The sequence below is a fragment of the Salmo salar genome, chromosome 09, assembly GCF_965601325.2.
Source record: "Salmo salar chromosome 09, fSalSal1, whole genome shotgun sequence".
Lineage (NCBI taxonomy): Eukaryota > Metazoa > Chordata > Actinopteri > Salmoniformes > Salmonidae > Salmo > Salmo salar.
The window spans coordinates 34,123,766-34,140,868 of NC_138299.1; the positions used below are offsets into that span (position 1 = coordinate 34,123,766).

General features: G+C 40.3%; 2 protein-coding genes across 2 annotated transcripts; both read right to left on the bottom strand.

Annotated features, from left to right (window-relative positions):
* Nucleotides 1-228: 228 nt before the first annotated feature.
* LOC100196043 (e2f-associated phosphoprotein) lies at nucleotides 229-7,137 on the bottom strand. Its single transcript, NM_001141072.1, is given in 7 exon segments — nucleotides 229-537; nucleotides 540-805; nucleotides 912-1,037; nucleotides 5,793-5,910; nucleotides 6,117-6,221; nucleotides 6,420-6,607; nucleotides 6,990-7,137. Coding segments are annotated over 7 exon segments (879 nt in total). The 5' UTR covers nucleotides 7,061-7,137; the 3' UTR covers nucleotides 229-532.
* An 837-nt stretch (nucleotides 7,138-7,974) lies between these two features.
* snx6 (sorting nexin 6) lies at nucleotides 7,975-16,750 on the bottom strand. Its single transcript, XM_014211217.3, has 14 exons — nucleotides 16,686-16,750; nucleotides 16,474-16,524; nucleotides 15,545-15,649; nucleotides 11,938-12,048; nucleotides 11,544-11,665; nucleotides 11,191-11,314; nucleotides 10,891-10,986; nucleotides 10,501-10,606; nucleotides 9,677-9,752; nucleotides 9,539-9,578; nucleotides 9,250-9,336; nucleotides 8,867-9,026; nucleotides 8,583-8,668; nucleotides 7,975-8,488 (listed from the first exon to the last, which is right to left on the bottom strand). The coding sequence occupies exons 1-14, from the start codon at nucleotides 16,689-16,691 to the stop codon at nucleotides 8,435-8,437; spliced, it is 1,224 nt and encodes a 407-aa protein (XP_014066692.1). The 5' UTR covers nucleotides 16,692-16,750; the 3' UTR covers nucleotides 7,975-8,434.
* Between the last annotated feature and the right edge of the window lie 353 nt (nucleotides 16,751-17,103).

A 17,103-nucleotide genomic window follows, 5' to 3' on the forward strand; every position in this document is an offset into this window, starting at 1 on the left:
ATGTCGCCATCCCTCCTTGCTTTTGGATAAAACTTTTAGGATAAATCTGAACCAAATCTCTTTCTGCTACAACTAAGATCTAGTTTACATGATTCAATGACATTGGGTTGAAATATTCCCTTTACATTTTTGCTCATTGCAATAAACTCAAACATATGTTTTTTTTTCTTATTTCTAGTAATACAATCAGAGGAAAGTTCTGTAAGAGTTTAGCTACAAAATAATATTAAAAACATGAACATTTTATTTTGATATGTACTAATGACCAAATATCTGTGGTAGCCAGGTCCAACTTCAGAAAAACAAAATAAGTAGATTTGTTGCACACACACAAAAAAATATATCTATCTATCAAGAAAAATACAATAAATACCATAGGGATAAATTTAGTATAACGTTGGAGGACAGTGGCTGTACAGCATATCTTATAACAGAAAAATATGTTGGCATGTGCATTCAGGTAACAAATGTCTTAACAGAGATATCACAAAGGTCACAGCAACAGTCATTTTAGCAGTGGCTGGCGAGGATGTTAAAAAAGTGGTAGACCTCGTCCTTATCGAGCACTGCCACCTCAGTGGAGCACTCTGTACACTGGACAGGATGGTAGATCTCTCCGCCCATCCCCACCACCACTCCTGAATCTGTGGCTTCCATTGCCGTTGTTGGCTCTGGTTGACGCCCTTTCCTCTTTCTGTTCCTCAGATTTTTCTCGTTGAGTGTTTTGTACCGTAAAATCTCCTCTTTGTTTACTGTGCAGTTCATGACAAACATGGCTCTGTATTGGGTCCTGTACTTGTCATGCCTGTGGAAAAAAAAAAACGGTCAACTCAGACAAATGACATTTTTCGTCTATTTCGATTAAAGACAATATTCACAGCCAAATTAATCTACAAGTCTTAATTTCCTACCTTTGGCAGTCGAGGCACAGCATGGTCATGCATGCTGGGCAGTTAAGGACAGCGTCGCTGCTTGGAAGCCCCTGGGACTGCCCTCTTCTGTTCTGTGAAGATGGCAATCTTCTCTTTTCATTGTACCTGATCAAATAGAGGAACATAATTGACATCTGTGACCAAAACCAACCTTACTCATGGACTAAAAAGCACTTTCAAAGGAGATTCTCCACCAAGCATGCTTTACTAATCTGGGTTCGGGAAACCGACCCTAAATATTTAGATTTTCTGGTTATTTATTTTTTTATGTCACATGCACAAGTACAGTGAAATGACTCTCTTGCAAACTCAAAGCCCAATAATTCAATAATCAAAAATGTTTTACTAGAAAAAAAAAGAAAAAACACAAGAAATAACAAATACACAATAAAGTAAGCAAGCATACTATATAGGGTTGCAAAGGGTTGGAATTTTTCCATGGGAAGTTAAGCCGTGGAATTTGGGGAATTTTGCTTAAATGCATCAAAAAAAGTTAGCTTATAACAATGAACCTTTTTTGTGGGATACGCATAAGGTAATTCTAGATCTTGTGCCATATTTTGGTTAAACTATCACCAATTCAATGGAATTGCAACCCTCTGCATGCACAGTGTATTCTTCCATCACATGTGCAGCTGATTCTCAAGATCTTGCACACTAATAAGATGCTATTGAGCCCACACTACTACACTGTCTGAGCCAAGGACTACATGCTTTCTGGTAAGTTTCGATTACAATACTGGGTGGGGGGGAATATATTTTATATGACATACATTATTTTTTGTTAACTAGTAAATAGTAGCCTACAGCAAAGTGTGTTTAAAACATTTCTAACTTGGTAACAATTTATGCTAGTTTGTTTTTGCTACCATGTGGGTTTTAGCTTGCTTGAGCCTGCTAACTGAGGAGTATTAATTCACCCGTTTCCATACATGTTTAATTTTAAAACATGCATCTTAAAAGGAGTTGTTTAATCTAACTGCTTAACTATTTATCTGTACATGGAACTGTATATGCTTTTTTTTTTTACTACATTTTTTCAAATCTTTACAGGAAAATGCCACGGGCACTATCTGACGTGTGGAGACATTTCACTGCAAATACTGTGCCAAATCATATGTGAAGAATGCAACAAAGATGCAGAATCATCTGGCCAAGTGCATAAAGTTTCCTCAGCGCTCACAACAAGCAACCTCTGACACAAGTCCCTCTACTTCTATTTGAGGTGATTTATTTAACCAGGTAGGCTAGTTGAGAACAAGTTCTCATTTACAACTGTGACCTGGCCAAGATAAAGCAAAGCAGTGTGACACAACACAGAGTTACACATGGGGTAGACAAACATACAGTCAATAACACAATATAAAGAGTCTATATACAGTGTGTGCAAATGAGGTAAGATAAGGGAGGTAAGGCAATAAATAGGTCATAGTGGCGAAATAATTACAATTTAGCAATTAAACACTGGAGTGATAGATGTGCAGAAGATGAATGTGCAAGTAGAGATACTGGGTGCAAAAGAGCAATAAATAAATAAATAAATAAATAACAGTATGGGGATGAGGTAGTTGGATGGGCTATGAACAGGTGCAATGATCTGTGAGCTGCTCTAACAGCTGGTGCTTAGTGAGGGAGATATGAGTCTCCAGCTTCACTGATTTTTGCAATTCGTTCCAGTCATTGGCAGCAGAGAACTGGAAGGAAAGGCAGCCAAAGGAGGAATTGGCTTTGGGGGTGACGAGTGAAATATACCTGCTGGAGTGCGTGCTACGAGTGGGTGCTGCTATGGTGACTAGTAAGCTGAGATAAGGCGGGGCTTTATCTAGCAAAGACTTAGATGAACTGGAGCCAGTGGGTTTGTCGACGAATATGAAGCGAGGGCCAGCCAACGAGAGCATACAGGTCACAGTGGTGGGTAGTATATGGGGCTTTGGTGACAAAAAGGATGGCACTGTGATTACTCAGCAAATTGGATGCAGTCTGAGTGTTGGAGGCTATGTTGTAAATGACACCACCGAAGTCGAGGATAGGCAGGATAGTCAGTTTTACGATGGTATGTTTGGCAGCATGAGTGAAGGATGCTTTGTTGCGAAATAGTAAGCCAATTCTAGATTTAATTTTGGATTGGAGATGCTTAATGTGAGTCTGGAAGGAGAGTTGACAGTCTAACCAGACACCTAGGTATTTATAGTCGTCCACATATTCCTAGTCAGAACCGTCCAGAGTAGTGACGGGCGGGCAGGTGCGGGCAGCGATCGGTTGAAGAGCATGCATTTAGTTTTACCTGCATTTAAGAGCAGTTGGGAGACCACGGAAGGAGAGTTGTATGGCATTGAAGCTCAACTGAAGGTTAGTTAACACAGTGTCCAAAGAAGGGCCAGAAGTATACAGAATGGTGTTGTCTGCGTAGAGGTGGATCAGAGAATCACCAGCAGCAAGATACATCATTGATGTATACCGAGAAAAGAGTTGAACCCTGTGGCACCCCCATAGAGACTGCCAGAGGTCCGGACAACAGGCCCTCCGATTTGACACACTGAACTCTGAGAAGTAGTTGGTGAACCAGGCGAGGCAGTCATTTGAGAAACCAAGGCTGTTGAGTCTGCCGATAAGAATGTGGTGATTGACAAGAGTCGAAAGCATTTGCCAGGTCGAAGAATACAGCTGCACAGTATTGTCTCTTATCGATGGCGGTTATGATATCGCTTAGGACCTTGAGCGTGGCTGAGGTGCACCCATGACCAGCTCTGAAACCAGATTGCATAGCGGAGAAGGTACGGTGGGATTTGAAATGGTCGGTGATCTGTTTGGTAACTTGGCTTTCGAAGACCTTAGAAAGGCAGGGTAGGATAGATATAGGTCTGTAGCAGTTTGGGTCTAGAGGGTCTCCCCCTTTGAAGAGGGGGATGACCGCGGCAGCTTTCCAATCTTTGGGGATCTCAGACGATACGAAAGAGAGGTTGAACAGGCTAGTAATAGGGGTTGCAACAATTTCGGCTGATAATTTTAGAAAGAGAGGGTCCAGATTGTCTAGCCCCGCTGATTTGCAGGGGTCCAGATTTTGCAGCTCTTTCAGAACATCAGCTATCTGGATTTGGGTGAAGGAGAAGTGGGGGAGGCTTGGGCAAGTTGCTGTGAGGGGTGCAGGACTGTTGAACGGGGTAGGGGTTGCCAGGTGGAAAGCATGGCCAGCTGTAAAAAAAGACATTTAAATTCTCAATTATCGCCAATTTATCTTTGGTGACAGTGTTTCCTAGCCTTAGTGCAGTGGGCAGTTGGGAGGAGGTGCTCTTATTCTCCATGGACTCTACAGTGTCCCAGAACTTTTTGGAGTTTGTGCTACAGGATGCAAATTTCTGTTTGAAAAAGCTAGCCTTTTCTTTCCTTACCGCCTGTGTTTATTGTTTCCTAACTTCCCTGAAAAGTTGCATATCACGGGTGCTATTTGATGCTAATGCAGTACGCCACAGGATGTTTTTGTGCTGGTCAAGGGAAGTCAGGTCTGGAGTGAACCAAGGGCTATATCTGTTCCTGGTTCAATTTTCTTTTGAATGGGGCATTCTTATTTAAGATGGTGAGGAAAGAACTTTTAAAGAATAAACAGGCATCCTCTACTGACAGAATGAGGTCAATGGGCCAGGTCGATTAGAAAGGCCTGCTCGCTGAAGTGTTTTAGGGAGCGTTTGACAGTGATGAGGGGTGGTCGTTTGACCACAGACCCATTACGGACGCAGGCAATGAGGCAGTGATCACTGAGATCCTGGTTGAAGACAGAAGAGGTGTATTTGGAGGGCAGGTTGGTTAGGATGACATCTATGAGGGTGCCCGTGTTTACAGATTTGGGGTTGTACCTGGTAGGTTAATTGATAATTTGTGTGAGATTGAGGGCATCAAGCTTAGATTGTAGGATGGCCGGGGTGTTAAGCATGTCCCAGTTTAGGTCACCTAACAGCACGAGTTCTGAAGATAGATGGGGGAAAATCAATTCACATATGGTGTTCAGGGCACAGCTGGGGGCTGTGTGGGGAGGGGGGTCTATAGCAAGCGGCAACAGTGAGAGACTTGTTTCTGGAAAGGTGGATTTTTAAAAGTAGAAGCTTGAATTGTTTAGGCACAGACCTGGATAGTAAGACAGAACTCTGCAAGCTAACTCCGCCCGCCCCCTTTGGCAGTTTTATATTGTCGGAAAATGTTATAGTTAGGGATGGAAATTTCCGGGTTTTTGGTGGCCTTCCTAAGCCAGGATTCAGACACGGCTAGGACATCTGGGTTGGCAGAGTGTGAATAAAACAAACTTAGAGAGGAGGCGTCTAATGTTAACGTGCATGAAACCAAGGTTTTTACGGTTACAGAAGTCAAGAAATGAGAGCGCCTCGGGAGTAGAAGTGGAGCTAGGCACTGCAGGGCCTGGATTAACCTCTACATCACCAGGGGAACAAAAGAGGAGTAGGATAAGGGTACGGCTAACGGCTATAAGAACTGGTCGTCTAGTACATTCGGAACAGAGAGTAAAAGGAGCAGGTTTCTGGTCGCGGTAGAATAGATTCAAGGCATAATGTACAGACAAAGGTGTGAGTGAGGAAATGATGGAGTGAGCGTTTGTGTGTGTTGAACTGTGTGTGTGTGTGTGTGTGTAGGGCCCTGTGAGTGTGCAGAGACAGTGCAAATACTGAAATAAAGGTCAATAAAGATACAAGGTAAACTCGGTCTGTGTAGATATTTTGTTAGCCATTTATCAGCCGTATTGCTTGGGGATAGAAGCTGTTCAAGAGCCTGTTGGTGTCAGACTTGATGCACCAGTACCTCTTACACACCAAAACACTTTTGTAACAGTTTGTATTATGTGGATACATTGCTTACCTCTTCCTCTTGGCGTCCACCCATGCCTGATCCCGGTCATCCTCATCAGGGTCGTACAGTAGTTCATCGTTGGTGGGGATGGATCGCTGTTTCCTGCATCGCTTACCCGACGAACGACCTGCAGAAGAGGATCAAACAATTATGATTTTATTGCAGTATCTGTACAACACAATAAGACTCTGTCCTGAACTTAAAAACATGCTGGATGGAGAATCTCCATTGAAATAGCTTTTTAGTCCAGGGCTAGGCTTAATCTGTGTCTAGGAAACCATCCCTCCGTGTCACAGAGTTTGGTTTACCAATGAATCCAAGCTACACACTTACTTGGAGCTGTTTCCTCCTCTTCTGAATCGGAGTCAAAATAAACGTTGTCATAAAGCTCTGGCAACCCAGGTGTTGAAGCATTATCATTGGTACCCGAAGTCTCCCCTGGGATGGACAGATGGACACTTATCAATGAGTACAGCGGTACAATGTTATTGAGATAAAAATGGTCAACAAATTCAGTAAATGCAGCTTTAGTGTTATCACTATTCATAACAGAACGCGGTGCATAGATAGGCCTACTAATTGGACAAGTATCACCCACCAATTTTTTTTTTAAATAATGCTAGAAGGAAATTCCACCTGCTGATGCTGTAGGGGGCAACCATTTGCACTCCATAGTTGTAATGGTGGTGCTAAGTTCTGCCTCCATCTCTTTCTCAAACTCATCCCCACTGGAGGACTCACTCTCCCCAGTGAGGTATTCTCGGATGAGTTTCTTCTTCTGATCCGGGGTCCCGTTCAAGAGCACTTCCAGCTCATCCTCAGAGCTGGAAATACAGCAACAGCATAGGGGGGTCTTGATGTACAGTTTTAAATGGGTCAGATCCTGTTTGAACAACACTCACAAATTTAGCGCCCCAACAATAAAGTACTTATGGAGGACTGAGGTCGATGATTTCAATTGCCACTTTTTGAAATGGAATTGACCCCAACCCTGCTTCACAGATTTGTCCAAGTAGTCTTGCATTTTATGGGCCTAAAAGCAAATCAAGGCAATATAATGTTAACACAATACCCAAACCATTAACATTGACACGTTAGCCTACAATAGCATCACTAGCGACGATGCTTGCATTGAACCACCAGCTTACGTTAAGTCTGCTAGCCGTCTATCCAAATGCTAACGCCAAAATATACAACCATAATTACCTGTCTTCAGCTCTTTCTTCATCACTTGGCTCCTCTATCTCATATGAATCATCCTCTACGTGTCTGTTCATTTGGTATTTTGAGAATTCTAACAATCTAACCAACAAAAACGGTTGAGGTAGCTAAAGATAAACAGAGAAGGAAACTTTTTGATACGCACGCCAGGATCTTGTAGCTAACTTCTTGATTACTTCCGGTTTGCGCTTTTCAAAGTAACAGTTCGGTGTGTGAGATTCATCAGTAGAAACGAAATTGTTTTAAGTAGCAGTTTTCACTGATTTTGTTTCATGTCTGTTTCTTCCTTGTAATGACTGGACTAAACGGGAATTACTCAAACACCCCCTTCTATTTATGAAATGTCCCCCCCTCCCCTAATACACTACACATTTCCAGGGTGAAAGAAACCTATTACAAGCAGTTTAAAAAGTGGCCATCTTTTTTTTTTATTCAACCTTAATATGAACAGTTGATACCGAGTTTAATATGATATTGAAGGACGTTTTCCATTGGCTTCCCCTGGCTTTTCTTCCATGTTTCTCAGGGTCATAAAAGCTACAGAACTGAAAGGATTACAACTAGATAGATAAACAAAGAGTCTACTCAAAACATTGAATGAAATTATGTTCAGAATGGTTCTAAGGTAAATAGTATAATTTATTACTATTTTCATAATTTTTATCATAATTATCAGTATTACTGTTTGTTTCAGCATTTCTCCATCTACATAAATGGAAGCTTTGGTCAGAGAGTGAAAAAAACATTCATATACAGAGCACTTTTTAAAAATCTGGGGAAAAACAAAAACAACCGTATCCATTTATGTTTTTTTTTTTTTTTTACTTGATAGGATTAATCTACATTAAGGCAAACATACTGAAGCATTACTTGTCTGGAATGAAAAATAACAGGATTTGTATGAAATAACTGAAAACAAAAGTATTAGTAAAGATTGTTTTGATCATTAGCAGTACAGTAAGAACTAATACAACATTTACAAGGCTTTTAGTGACAATACATTTTAATAATAGTAACAATCAGCTCATCTTGAACAAAGTAACTGAGCAGCATCACAGAAAAGTTTTACTGAAACTATTGGCCTCAACAATTACTCTAAGTAAAATAATAACAAATAATAAATCTGGACAGAGATGATATAGATTGGGAGAAGATTCCCATCGAGAACGATGATTGTTAATGAAAAAGTTGACGTGATTAAACAAAGTTATAGGTTCATGTGCTGTGTGGATTTTGCAGGTATTCCACACTGGCTTCCTCACGTTTTTAGTGTGGGTTGTGGAGGGAGTTTGGTGTCTCTGGTAGTAGTGATGACTACGAACAGGCATCCTGAAAACAAACTGACCCCAGATATGCTCTTTCTTCCATTTTCTCAGTGAAGATCAGGCCAAAGCGGGGAAAACCCTGTACAGTGAACCTTCAGCAAAGACCTAAGTGTCTCCTTTGAGGACTCCGAGACAGCTTTGCAATAATTGTAAATTACCCTGTGGAGAAAGAGAGAAAACGGTTCAGCCTTTTACTAAGCACAGGCACCAGTTTAGGCTGTCTTATCAACAACCATGTGTAATGCAAAATGACCTTAGCATGTTTGAGTTCCAGTTCAGCAAGTTCCACCAAGTTCTTTCTGAAGGCTGCTACTCGTCTTGTCTTGAAGTCTATGAGCTCTGTATTCCGGAATAAATAGAATATTATCAGATTAACTTCTCTACATCCATGAATCTGGTTTAGCTTCTCTTACATGCAAAACCTGGAACACTGATTTAATTTTCAAAAGGGAGGAATAGTTTTTGGAAAAGTATGAAATGTATTCTTAATACTCTTAAACAAGTATAAAAATATGTAAATGCTAGTGGATAAAGTACCTTGCTTTGCAGACTCTGAGATTTTCTCAAACTTCTGACAGCACACCTGCTGGCTGGTCTCTGCCTGAAGCACATCTTTGTTCTTTGCCCTGGCTCTGTCCAGAGCTTTGTTTGCGTTCTCGTAATCAACCAGGGCCCTCCCTCGTCTGTACAATAGATCCTTAAGAAAGAAACAGCAGATTCCATTTTTAACATGAATAATAATAATAATAAACACTACGCTGTCTGATGAAAAATCCATTAATACCAACAAATGCAAACATATGGAAGTTGAGGAGACGTTTCTTCAGGAAATGCGCCGATACTACCTCTGATAACAGACCAGCGTATCTGATCATAACTGTTTGATGATAAGAAAAGCAGGGTCAAGTTAGATATTGTACCTTAGCAGCTTGCGACTCCCTGAGGTAATACTTCAGTAAGTCTGCAAGTTTCAGGTCCTCATCCGCAGCCACTCGAGCCTCTATTTTCTGTAGAGGAAGGACACCAACAGAAACGTGAGACTTCAGACAAAACTCATTTTGTCATTGATGCTAATCTGCATTGCAGCTGATAGATGAAGCTACTTGACATGTAGTGAATATAGGCCTAGTTATTGACATCAGTGAACATTGCTAGTACACAACAATTGCGTGATACATAGAATCAAAAGATCAGGCAAAAAAAACATACCCGTGTTTTCTCAAACAGTTCAGAGACTTTCAAGAAAAATCTGGAACACAGTGGGTTGCATTTGAGTTACAGTTGGATCAAAGCTTTTGTCAGCAAACAATATATGGGGAGAAAAGGACAAATAATTTAGTTCCATACTTGCACACATCTGTGGAGTCCTGGGTTCCTAAAGTGTACAGTGTGGAGGCAATTCTATTGATATCATCTGCAGCACCTGCAACATAAGAACACAACTTTAGATTACATAACACCTAAACCCACGTACTCATACACACAGACGGTCGGTCAATCATGTACAAAATGCATCGAACAAAATGCAAGCATAGATCTTTTAGAAAATAACATCTGCAGCTGGACATTTTCAAATATGCAGTGAGTCATTTTTCTAATATAGTATCACGTTTTAATGTTGTGGAAATGAAGTATATTACAATACATCTGGTCCATGGGAATGACAGACGACTATATATTTATGAGTGAAATTTGTACCCTGAAGCTTTGTCAAACTTTTCATTCAAGACTAAAGGCATGGTTCTTACCTGTTAGGATATATACAAGATATTGTCCTCATCATATTTATTTATTTATTTTTACAAACGGAACATGAAAAAGTTTCGAAATGAGTCGGCTGTCATCCCCAATACATTAAGACTGACTGACCCAACTACAAATAAACATACAACTTACCCATTTCCATATTTGTCAGCGAATTAATATAAAACAAAAAAATAGACGTAAAATACAATGCACAGCACATGGACAAACAGACAGGCTGGTTTCCACAAACATTAAAACATGATACCAAAGTGACTCAGTCACTCACAGTTCACAAAAAAAATGCATTTGAACACGTTCAATTGGAATTACTCAAATCGATCTCATTCTCAGTAACTGATTAAAATCCATGTATATAGCAAAAAGCTTACCTAGCATGTGGAGATTATGCGACAGAGGAGACTTACTTTTGTGAGACCTGATCATTCTATCAGATTTGGCGGAGGCATCTTTGACACGATTATGGTACTCTAAAAGGAATGTCTTCTCATGCTCAAAGAAATCATCTACATCCTGAAATCCAAAAGACAATCACATCAAACTTTATAGAAGTAATAACTGTTAGAAATAATAAAAATCGGAAGATAAATGCATTTGTCAAATTTGTTTACACAAATGTGAGCACCATTCATGATGCTAACAATGTTTTTTAAACAATGTTTAAGTCGTGAAATGCTTATGTTGTGCCTTCATTATAATATAAAACTCAAAGCAAGTTCAATACCCATTTGCTTGTCTGAATGGATTTACATAGAAGAGTGGATGAATGGTTTACATAGAAAAGCGAACCAACCCACCTTCACCCCTGCCACTAACACACCGTCTGCAGACTTCACCACATTCTTGAAGAAATCTTCCATCTTCTCCCTCTTGTTTTTGCCTCGTACACTTAGCTGTGAAAAAAAGGTAAGGACAAAACGACAATGATAAAACTAAGACAGGGTAAGGGAACGGCATATTCTAATGTTTTCAGGCACATCCGACTAGCCTTTTGAGTTATCTAAAGTTCATGAAAACGAGAGAGAGCTTGTCTAAGAACATGTCCACAGTAACAATCGTCTCCAAAATCCTAATTTGATCATTATGACCCCACTTACATCTTGGTTGTACTCTAAAAACACATGGAAGTTCAAGTCTTTCCTCAAGACAGGATGCGCAGCCACACGGCAAAGAAACACTTCATGCATCGCCACTGTCTTCTTGAAGATAGCCAGGTATTCGCTGAAACACACAGACATAGCCTACATATTACCAATAGTATTCATAACACCAAATTATCCCAACAAAACCACTGTACTGAAACACAAAAACAATGTCAGAGCAACATGGGTCATGTTCAGTTTGAACAAAACGGAAAAAAACACTAAAACAGTGTGGTACTATCTGAACTTGTCAAATAAGAAACACAATGTGCCCTAATGAACCCGTCCATGAACTCTAAAACACTCACGCTTCAAGTTCCTGTTTCATTTTGGTGAACTCTTCCTTGGTCATGGAACCTTCACCTTCCCCTAGTTTCTGTAACTTCTCTCTGGAGGCATCAAAGTCAGGTCTTGGTGGGGCTGGGGGAATCTATGGGGAATCAACACTTTAATCATTACAGTGTTTTGAAATTGAACATCTTGCTAAGTTCATTACTGCATGGAACCAGGGAGTTTGAATAAGAAAGGGGATTGACAATTAATAATTACATTGTTTTACAAAACACTAAGTTTATGTACTTATCCTGAAAGCCAAAACATTCTGAGTCACAAAATGGCACCCTATTCCCAATATAGTGCACTACTTTATAGGGTGCCATTTGGGACCCATCCACAGAGTCTCTGATGGAGCTCAGTACTTACAATGTAGCCTGCATACTCCTCATTCTCCACAAAGGAGTCATGGAGCCAGATGAACTCCTCATGCTGCCTCACCACTGAAAACTCATTCTGCTTGAAGTTAGGAAGAGTGCTCTGGGAAACAAAACAGTAGAAAGCAGATGTCAATGACAATGTTATTTTTTGTTGTTGCACTGAGCAAATTTCAGGTCTGCTGAGCACAAACTTCAACGTTGTGAAAATTCTTTGCAATTTCCAGCACACGTTTACTGTGAACCGAGGCTGTACCCGCTTTAAGTAACAGTTTTAACAGTGGCCAAGTAGGCTACCGTGGCTATTTGATCTTAACATAGGCCTACCAGAGTGGTCTACCATCAAAAACAACAGAGAAAAACACATCCCATAACATTTTAACATGGAAATAGCTGTTCTATCATTCAGCCTATAGTAGCAGCCAATGTGTAGTCCTCAATGCCTACATTCCATGAGACTTTGAAAAATAAAAAATGAAAAATAAAAAACATGCAGGTCTTGACATTAACCTGTTTATCCACTTGTCCTTCAGACAAGGAGGTGACTGAAAATGTGTTTGATGCAAGAAACCACTTTACAAAATACAATTCATTATTATTCCCATACAATTATTACAGAGAATCAGACAAATTATATTACGGACCTGAGTCGTGCCTGTCAATGCAATAGAATCCTACTCCAATGCGCTCTGCCTACAAGAAAATCTCTTGCACAGTTAGTTTTGCAAACTAAATCTTGCATAGTTCGTTTTGTTTAGCTATATTACATTGAAAGTGGCTAATATTGCATTTATTCGATCATAATTCCCACAGTAGAATGAAACGTTGATAGTGTTAACTGAAGGGGAAAACTGTAGAAAGTTGAATCTTGTGCTTCTCTGCGCAGGCTCATATTTCTTCTGCGCAGCAGTCCGAGGGGAATTGGTCACTAGAGGAACAAATTCTACTGAAAATCATAGCCGAATAGAGTATGGCATATCTATGGCTCTTCTAAAAATACAGTGCCTTGCGAAAGTATTCGGCCCCCTTGAACTTTTCGACCTTTTGCCACATTTCAGGCTTCAAACAAAGATATAAAACAAATTTTTTGTGAAGAATCAACAACAAGTGGGACACAATCATGAAGTGGAACGAAATTTATTGGATATTTCAAACTTTTTTAACAAATAAAAAACTGAAAAATTGGCCGTGCAAAAGTATTCAGCCCCTTTACTTTCAGTGCAGCAAACTCTCTCCAGAAGTTCAGTGAGGATCTCTGAATGATCCAATGTTGACCTAAATGACTAATGATGATAAATAGAATCCACCTGTGTGTAATCAAGTCTCCGTATAAATGCACCTGCTCTGTGATAGTCTCAGAGGTCCGTTTAAAGCGCAGAGAGCATCATGAAGAACAAGGAACACAACAGGCAGGTCCGAGATACTGTTGTGGAGAAGTTTAAAGCCGGATTTGGATACAAAAAGATTTCCCAAGCTGTAAACATCCCAAGGAGCACTGTGCAAGCGATAATATTGAAATGGAAGGAGTATCAGACCACTGCAAATCTACGAAGACCCGGCCGTCCCTCTAAACTTTCAGCTCATACAAGGAGAAGACTGATCAGAGATGCAGCCAAGAGGCCCATGATCACTCTGGATGAACTGCAGAGATCTACAGCTGAGGTGGGAGACTCTGTCCATTGGACAACAATCAGTCGTATACTGCACAAATCTGGCCTTTATGGAAGAGTGGCAAGAAGAAAGCCATTTCTTAAAGATATCCATAAAAAGTGTCGTTTAAAGTTTGCCACTAGCCACCTGGGAGACACACCAAACATGTGGAAGAAGGTGCTCTGGTCAGATGAAACCAAAATCAAACTTTTTGGCAACAATGCAAAACGTTATGTTTGGCGTAAAAGCAACACAGCTCATCACCCTGAACACACCATCCCCACTGTCAAACATGGTGGTGGCAGCATCATGGTTTGGGCCTGCTTTTCTTCAGCAGGGGCAGGGAAAATGGTTAAAATTGATGGGAAGATGGATGGAGCCAAATACAGGACCATTCTGGAAGAAAACCTGATGGAGTCTGCAAAAGACCTGAGACTGGGACGGAGATTTGTCTTCCAACAAGACAATGATCCAAAACATAAAGCAAAATCTACAATGGAATGGTTCACAAATAAACATATCCAGGTGTTAGAATGGCCAAGTCAAAGTCCAGACCTGAATCCAATCGAGAATCTGTGGAAATAACTTAAAACTGCTGTTCACAAACGCTCTCCATCCAACCTCACTGAGCTCGAGCTGTTTTGCAAGGAGGAATGGGCAAAAATGTCAGTCTCTCGATGTGCAAAACTGATAGCGACATACCCCAAGCGACTTACAGCTGTAATCGCAGCAAAAGGTGGCGCTACAAAGTATTAACTTAAGGGGGCTGAATAATTTAGCACGCCCAATTTTTCAGTTTTTTTTATTTGTTAAAAAAAGTTTGAAATATCAAAAAAAATTTGTTCCACTTCATGATTGTGTCCCACTTGTTGTTGATTCTTCACAAAAAATTACAATTTTTTATAAAATTTATAATATCTTTATGTTTGAAGCCTGAAATGTGGCAAAAGGTCGAAAAGTTCAAGGGGGCCGAATACTTTTGCAAGGCACTGTATATCTTTCTGCCAATTAGAAAATGCAGCTCAATAAAAGGGGAAAGCCAGACGATCTGGATCAGAATGATCTCAAGTGTCAAGGCAACGGTTCACCCCCTTCAATCATGATTGAATTCCTTCCTTCACAAGAGCCCTTGCAACATGATAAAAGTTGCCGTAAAAACATAAACCCATGACATGATGAGGTTACACTGACAGTGTAAGGTAATGACTATTGGAATTCTCTCTGCATTGAAAATGAAGTGGAGTGGAATGTGATCATGTACAGATCTTAATTTGCATTCCATGACTTCAACAAAGCATATTTTGCATACATGCACACTAGGTTTCAGAAGACAAAATGAATGTGGCGATAACAACTGCTGGGGAGGAACATATTTGCAAGTCATGTGACATCTGTCTCGATTCAGACAGCCAGAGAAACGCACATTATTGGCAAGATTTTTATAAGTAAACCAAGAGACCACAGCCTGTCGTTTCTAATGGGAACAAATAAGTCATAATGGGCAGAACAAACAAGGAGGTGGGCAGAGCCAAGCACGAGCTAGCGAGATCCTATTGGTGCGTTCTAGCATGCATCTGCATATTTCCGTTAGGGAACGCCTACTCTTTGCAGTGCGTGTGTGAAATAACCCCATTCGCCTTCATACTCCTTCTAAACAACGTGATTAAAAAAAAACTTGCAACGGGTAAAGTCTACAAAACTTAGTGCACTCTGTTCATAACAGATTCCAGTTTTGGGAACAGAAAACTGAATTGAGATTAAATGTTTCATCGATGAGAAAATTATCAAAATGTAGTCTAAAATCTATCTCGTCCCATCTTCTCCCACTGCCAGCCAAGCAGATGCTTCACATGTATACATCCGGTGAAATATCTGTGTTTTTGCCCTTTTATGTGCCAAGTGTCAGGGAAAACAGGAAGAAATATTGACAAATAGGTCAACTCTCTTACCTTAGTATGGACAGTAAACTTAACCTTGTCCCGCTCACTTAATGCATCAGAAATGTCCACTTGAAGTGTTGCATCAGTTTCAAGGTCAACATTGACTGCCCTAGGCTGTAAAATATTGTAATAGATAGTGTATTTAGTGACAAGCCAATGACAAAAATCTCCATTCCCCCAACTAAAGCTGGCTACATTCCACAGAAAGAGATGATAAATATAGCAAGACTCTACTGTTTGTTTTCCCCCTGTTGGAGGAGAGAGATATACCAAAATACAAATGAGAAGGTATGTGAATCTTTAAACTAATGTTGACAGCAGTCTTCCTCATTTGTTTGCCTACTAAGGTAAGTCATGTTGTTGTTATCCAATTATACTAGCAAGCTAGCACAATATTGCTCAGCATTATGAATGAATGAACAGAACGGCAAGCATGCAATGCCTGCTAGTTACATAGCTAATGCTCCAACAGGACACAACAATTACATAACGGCTAGTTAGCTCTGTCAAATGATGGCTGTGCACTTCCTAGCTTAGCTAGCCAGCAAAACAATAGCAGAAAGCTAATACAAGTGCATAGTTAGATGGGTGTGCTACTAGTTAGCAATGGCAATATACTTCTTATTTATACAGCGACAAGTTAAAATAAGGTTATGTATGTTCACTATTAACAAGAGGGAGCTACCTACTGGATTGTAACAGTTGCTGGCCAGCTAGGAAGTCAACTGACTTCTGATGTGGTCAAGCTGACTACTGTAGCTAACTTAGCTAACGTTAGCTATTCAACAAATTTGACGTCACCTGTCTAACAGCTGATCAGATCATGCAATAAGTAATTACTGCAGAATACCAATAAGGTAAATAGCTAATCTAGCTAACGGTTACGACCAGAGACAAATAAGATAAATATTTTTTTATATCTAAGAAGAACAACTTACTCCTCTGTCCTCCTCGGAGAGGAAATCGGGACCATCGTCCAGCCCTTCTTGCTAGGTAACGTTAAACAGAAGACGGCGGCACAAGACAACATGCGTTAGCCACATTACCGTTTACATTACCGTAAGCATCGTTTACTGATGAATGTGTCAGATGACTGCACACATAAAAGAACAAGGTTAGCTAGCTAGAGTAAATTGTGAATAACACCTACCATCATGGCTGCTGCGGGTGGAGTAGTGAGGAAGTCGTGTGACGTCACGTGACGAGGCCGCAGTGGGGATGATAAAACGTGGAGTTTTCAATCCAAACCTTCAAGTGGGGCCAAGAGTAGCCACTTGACTAGTACTAATAGGCCCTTACAAGTATTTTCACTCTTACAATTTCATCCCACCACATTCACAAAACTATTCTAAAGGTTTAAACATTGACTAGGCAAGTCTATGGATAGATCCAACTGAGTTATTTGACCTTTGGGGATTATATTTGCATTTGCTGAGCAGCACAGACCACCAATTTATGACCTTGGTTCATGTCATATTTTTATTTATTTAACTAGGCAAGTCAGTTAAGAACAAATTCTTATTTACAATGATGGCCTACCAAAAGGCAAAAGGCCTCCTGCGGGGGCG

Bases quoted from the DNA above. Each gene is read 5' to 3' on its own strand.
- snx6 (XM_014211217.3), bottom strand. The intron at 9,753-10,500 runs GTAAGTCTCCTC...CTTATGTTGCAG, and splicing joins AATGATCAGGTCTCACAAAA to GTGCTGCAGATGATATCAAT. The intron at 9,337-9,538 runs GTATGTTTTTTT...CTTCCTCTACAG, and splicing joins AACTGTTTGAGAAAACACGG to AAAATAGAGGCTCGAGTGGC.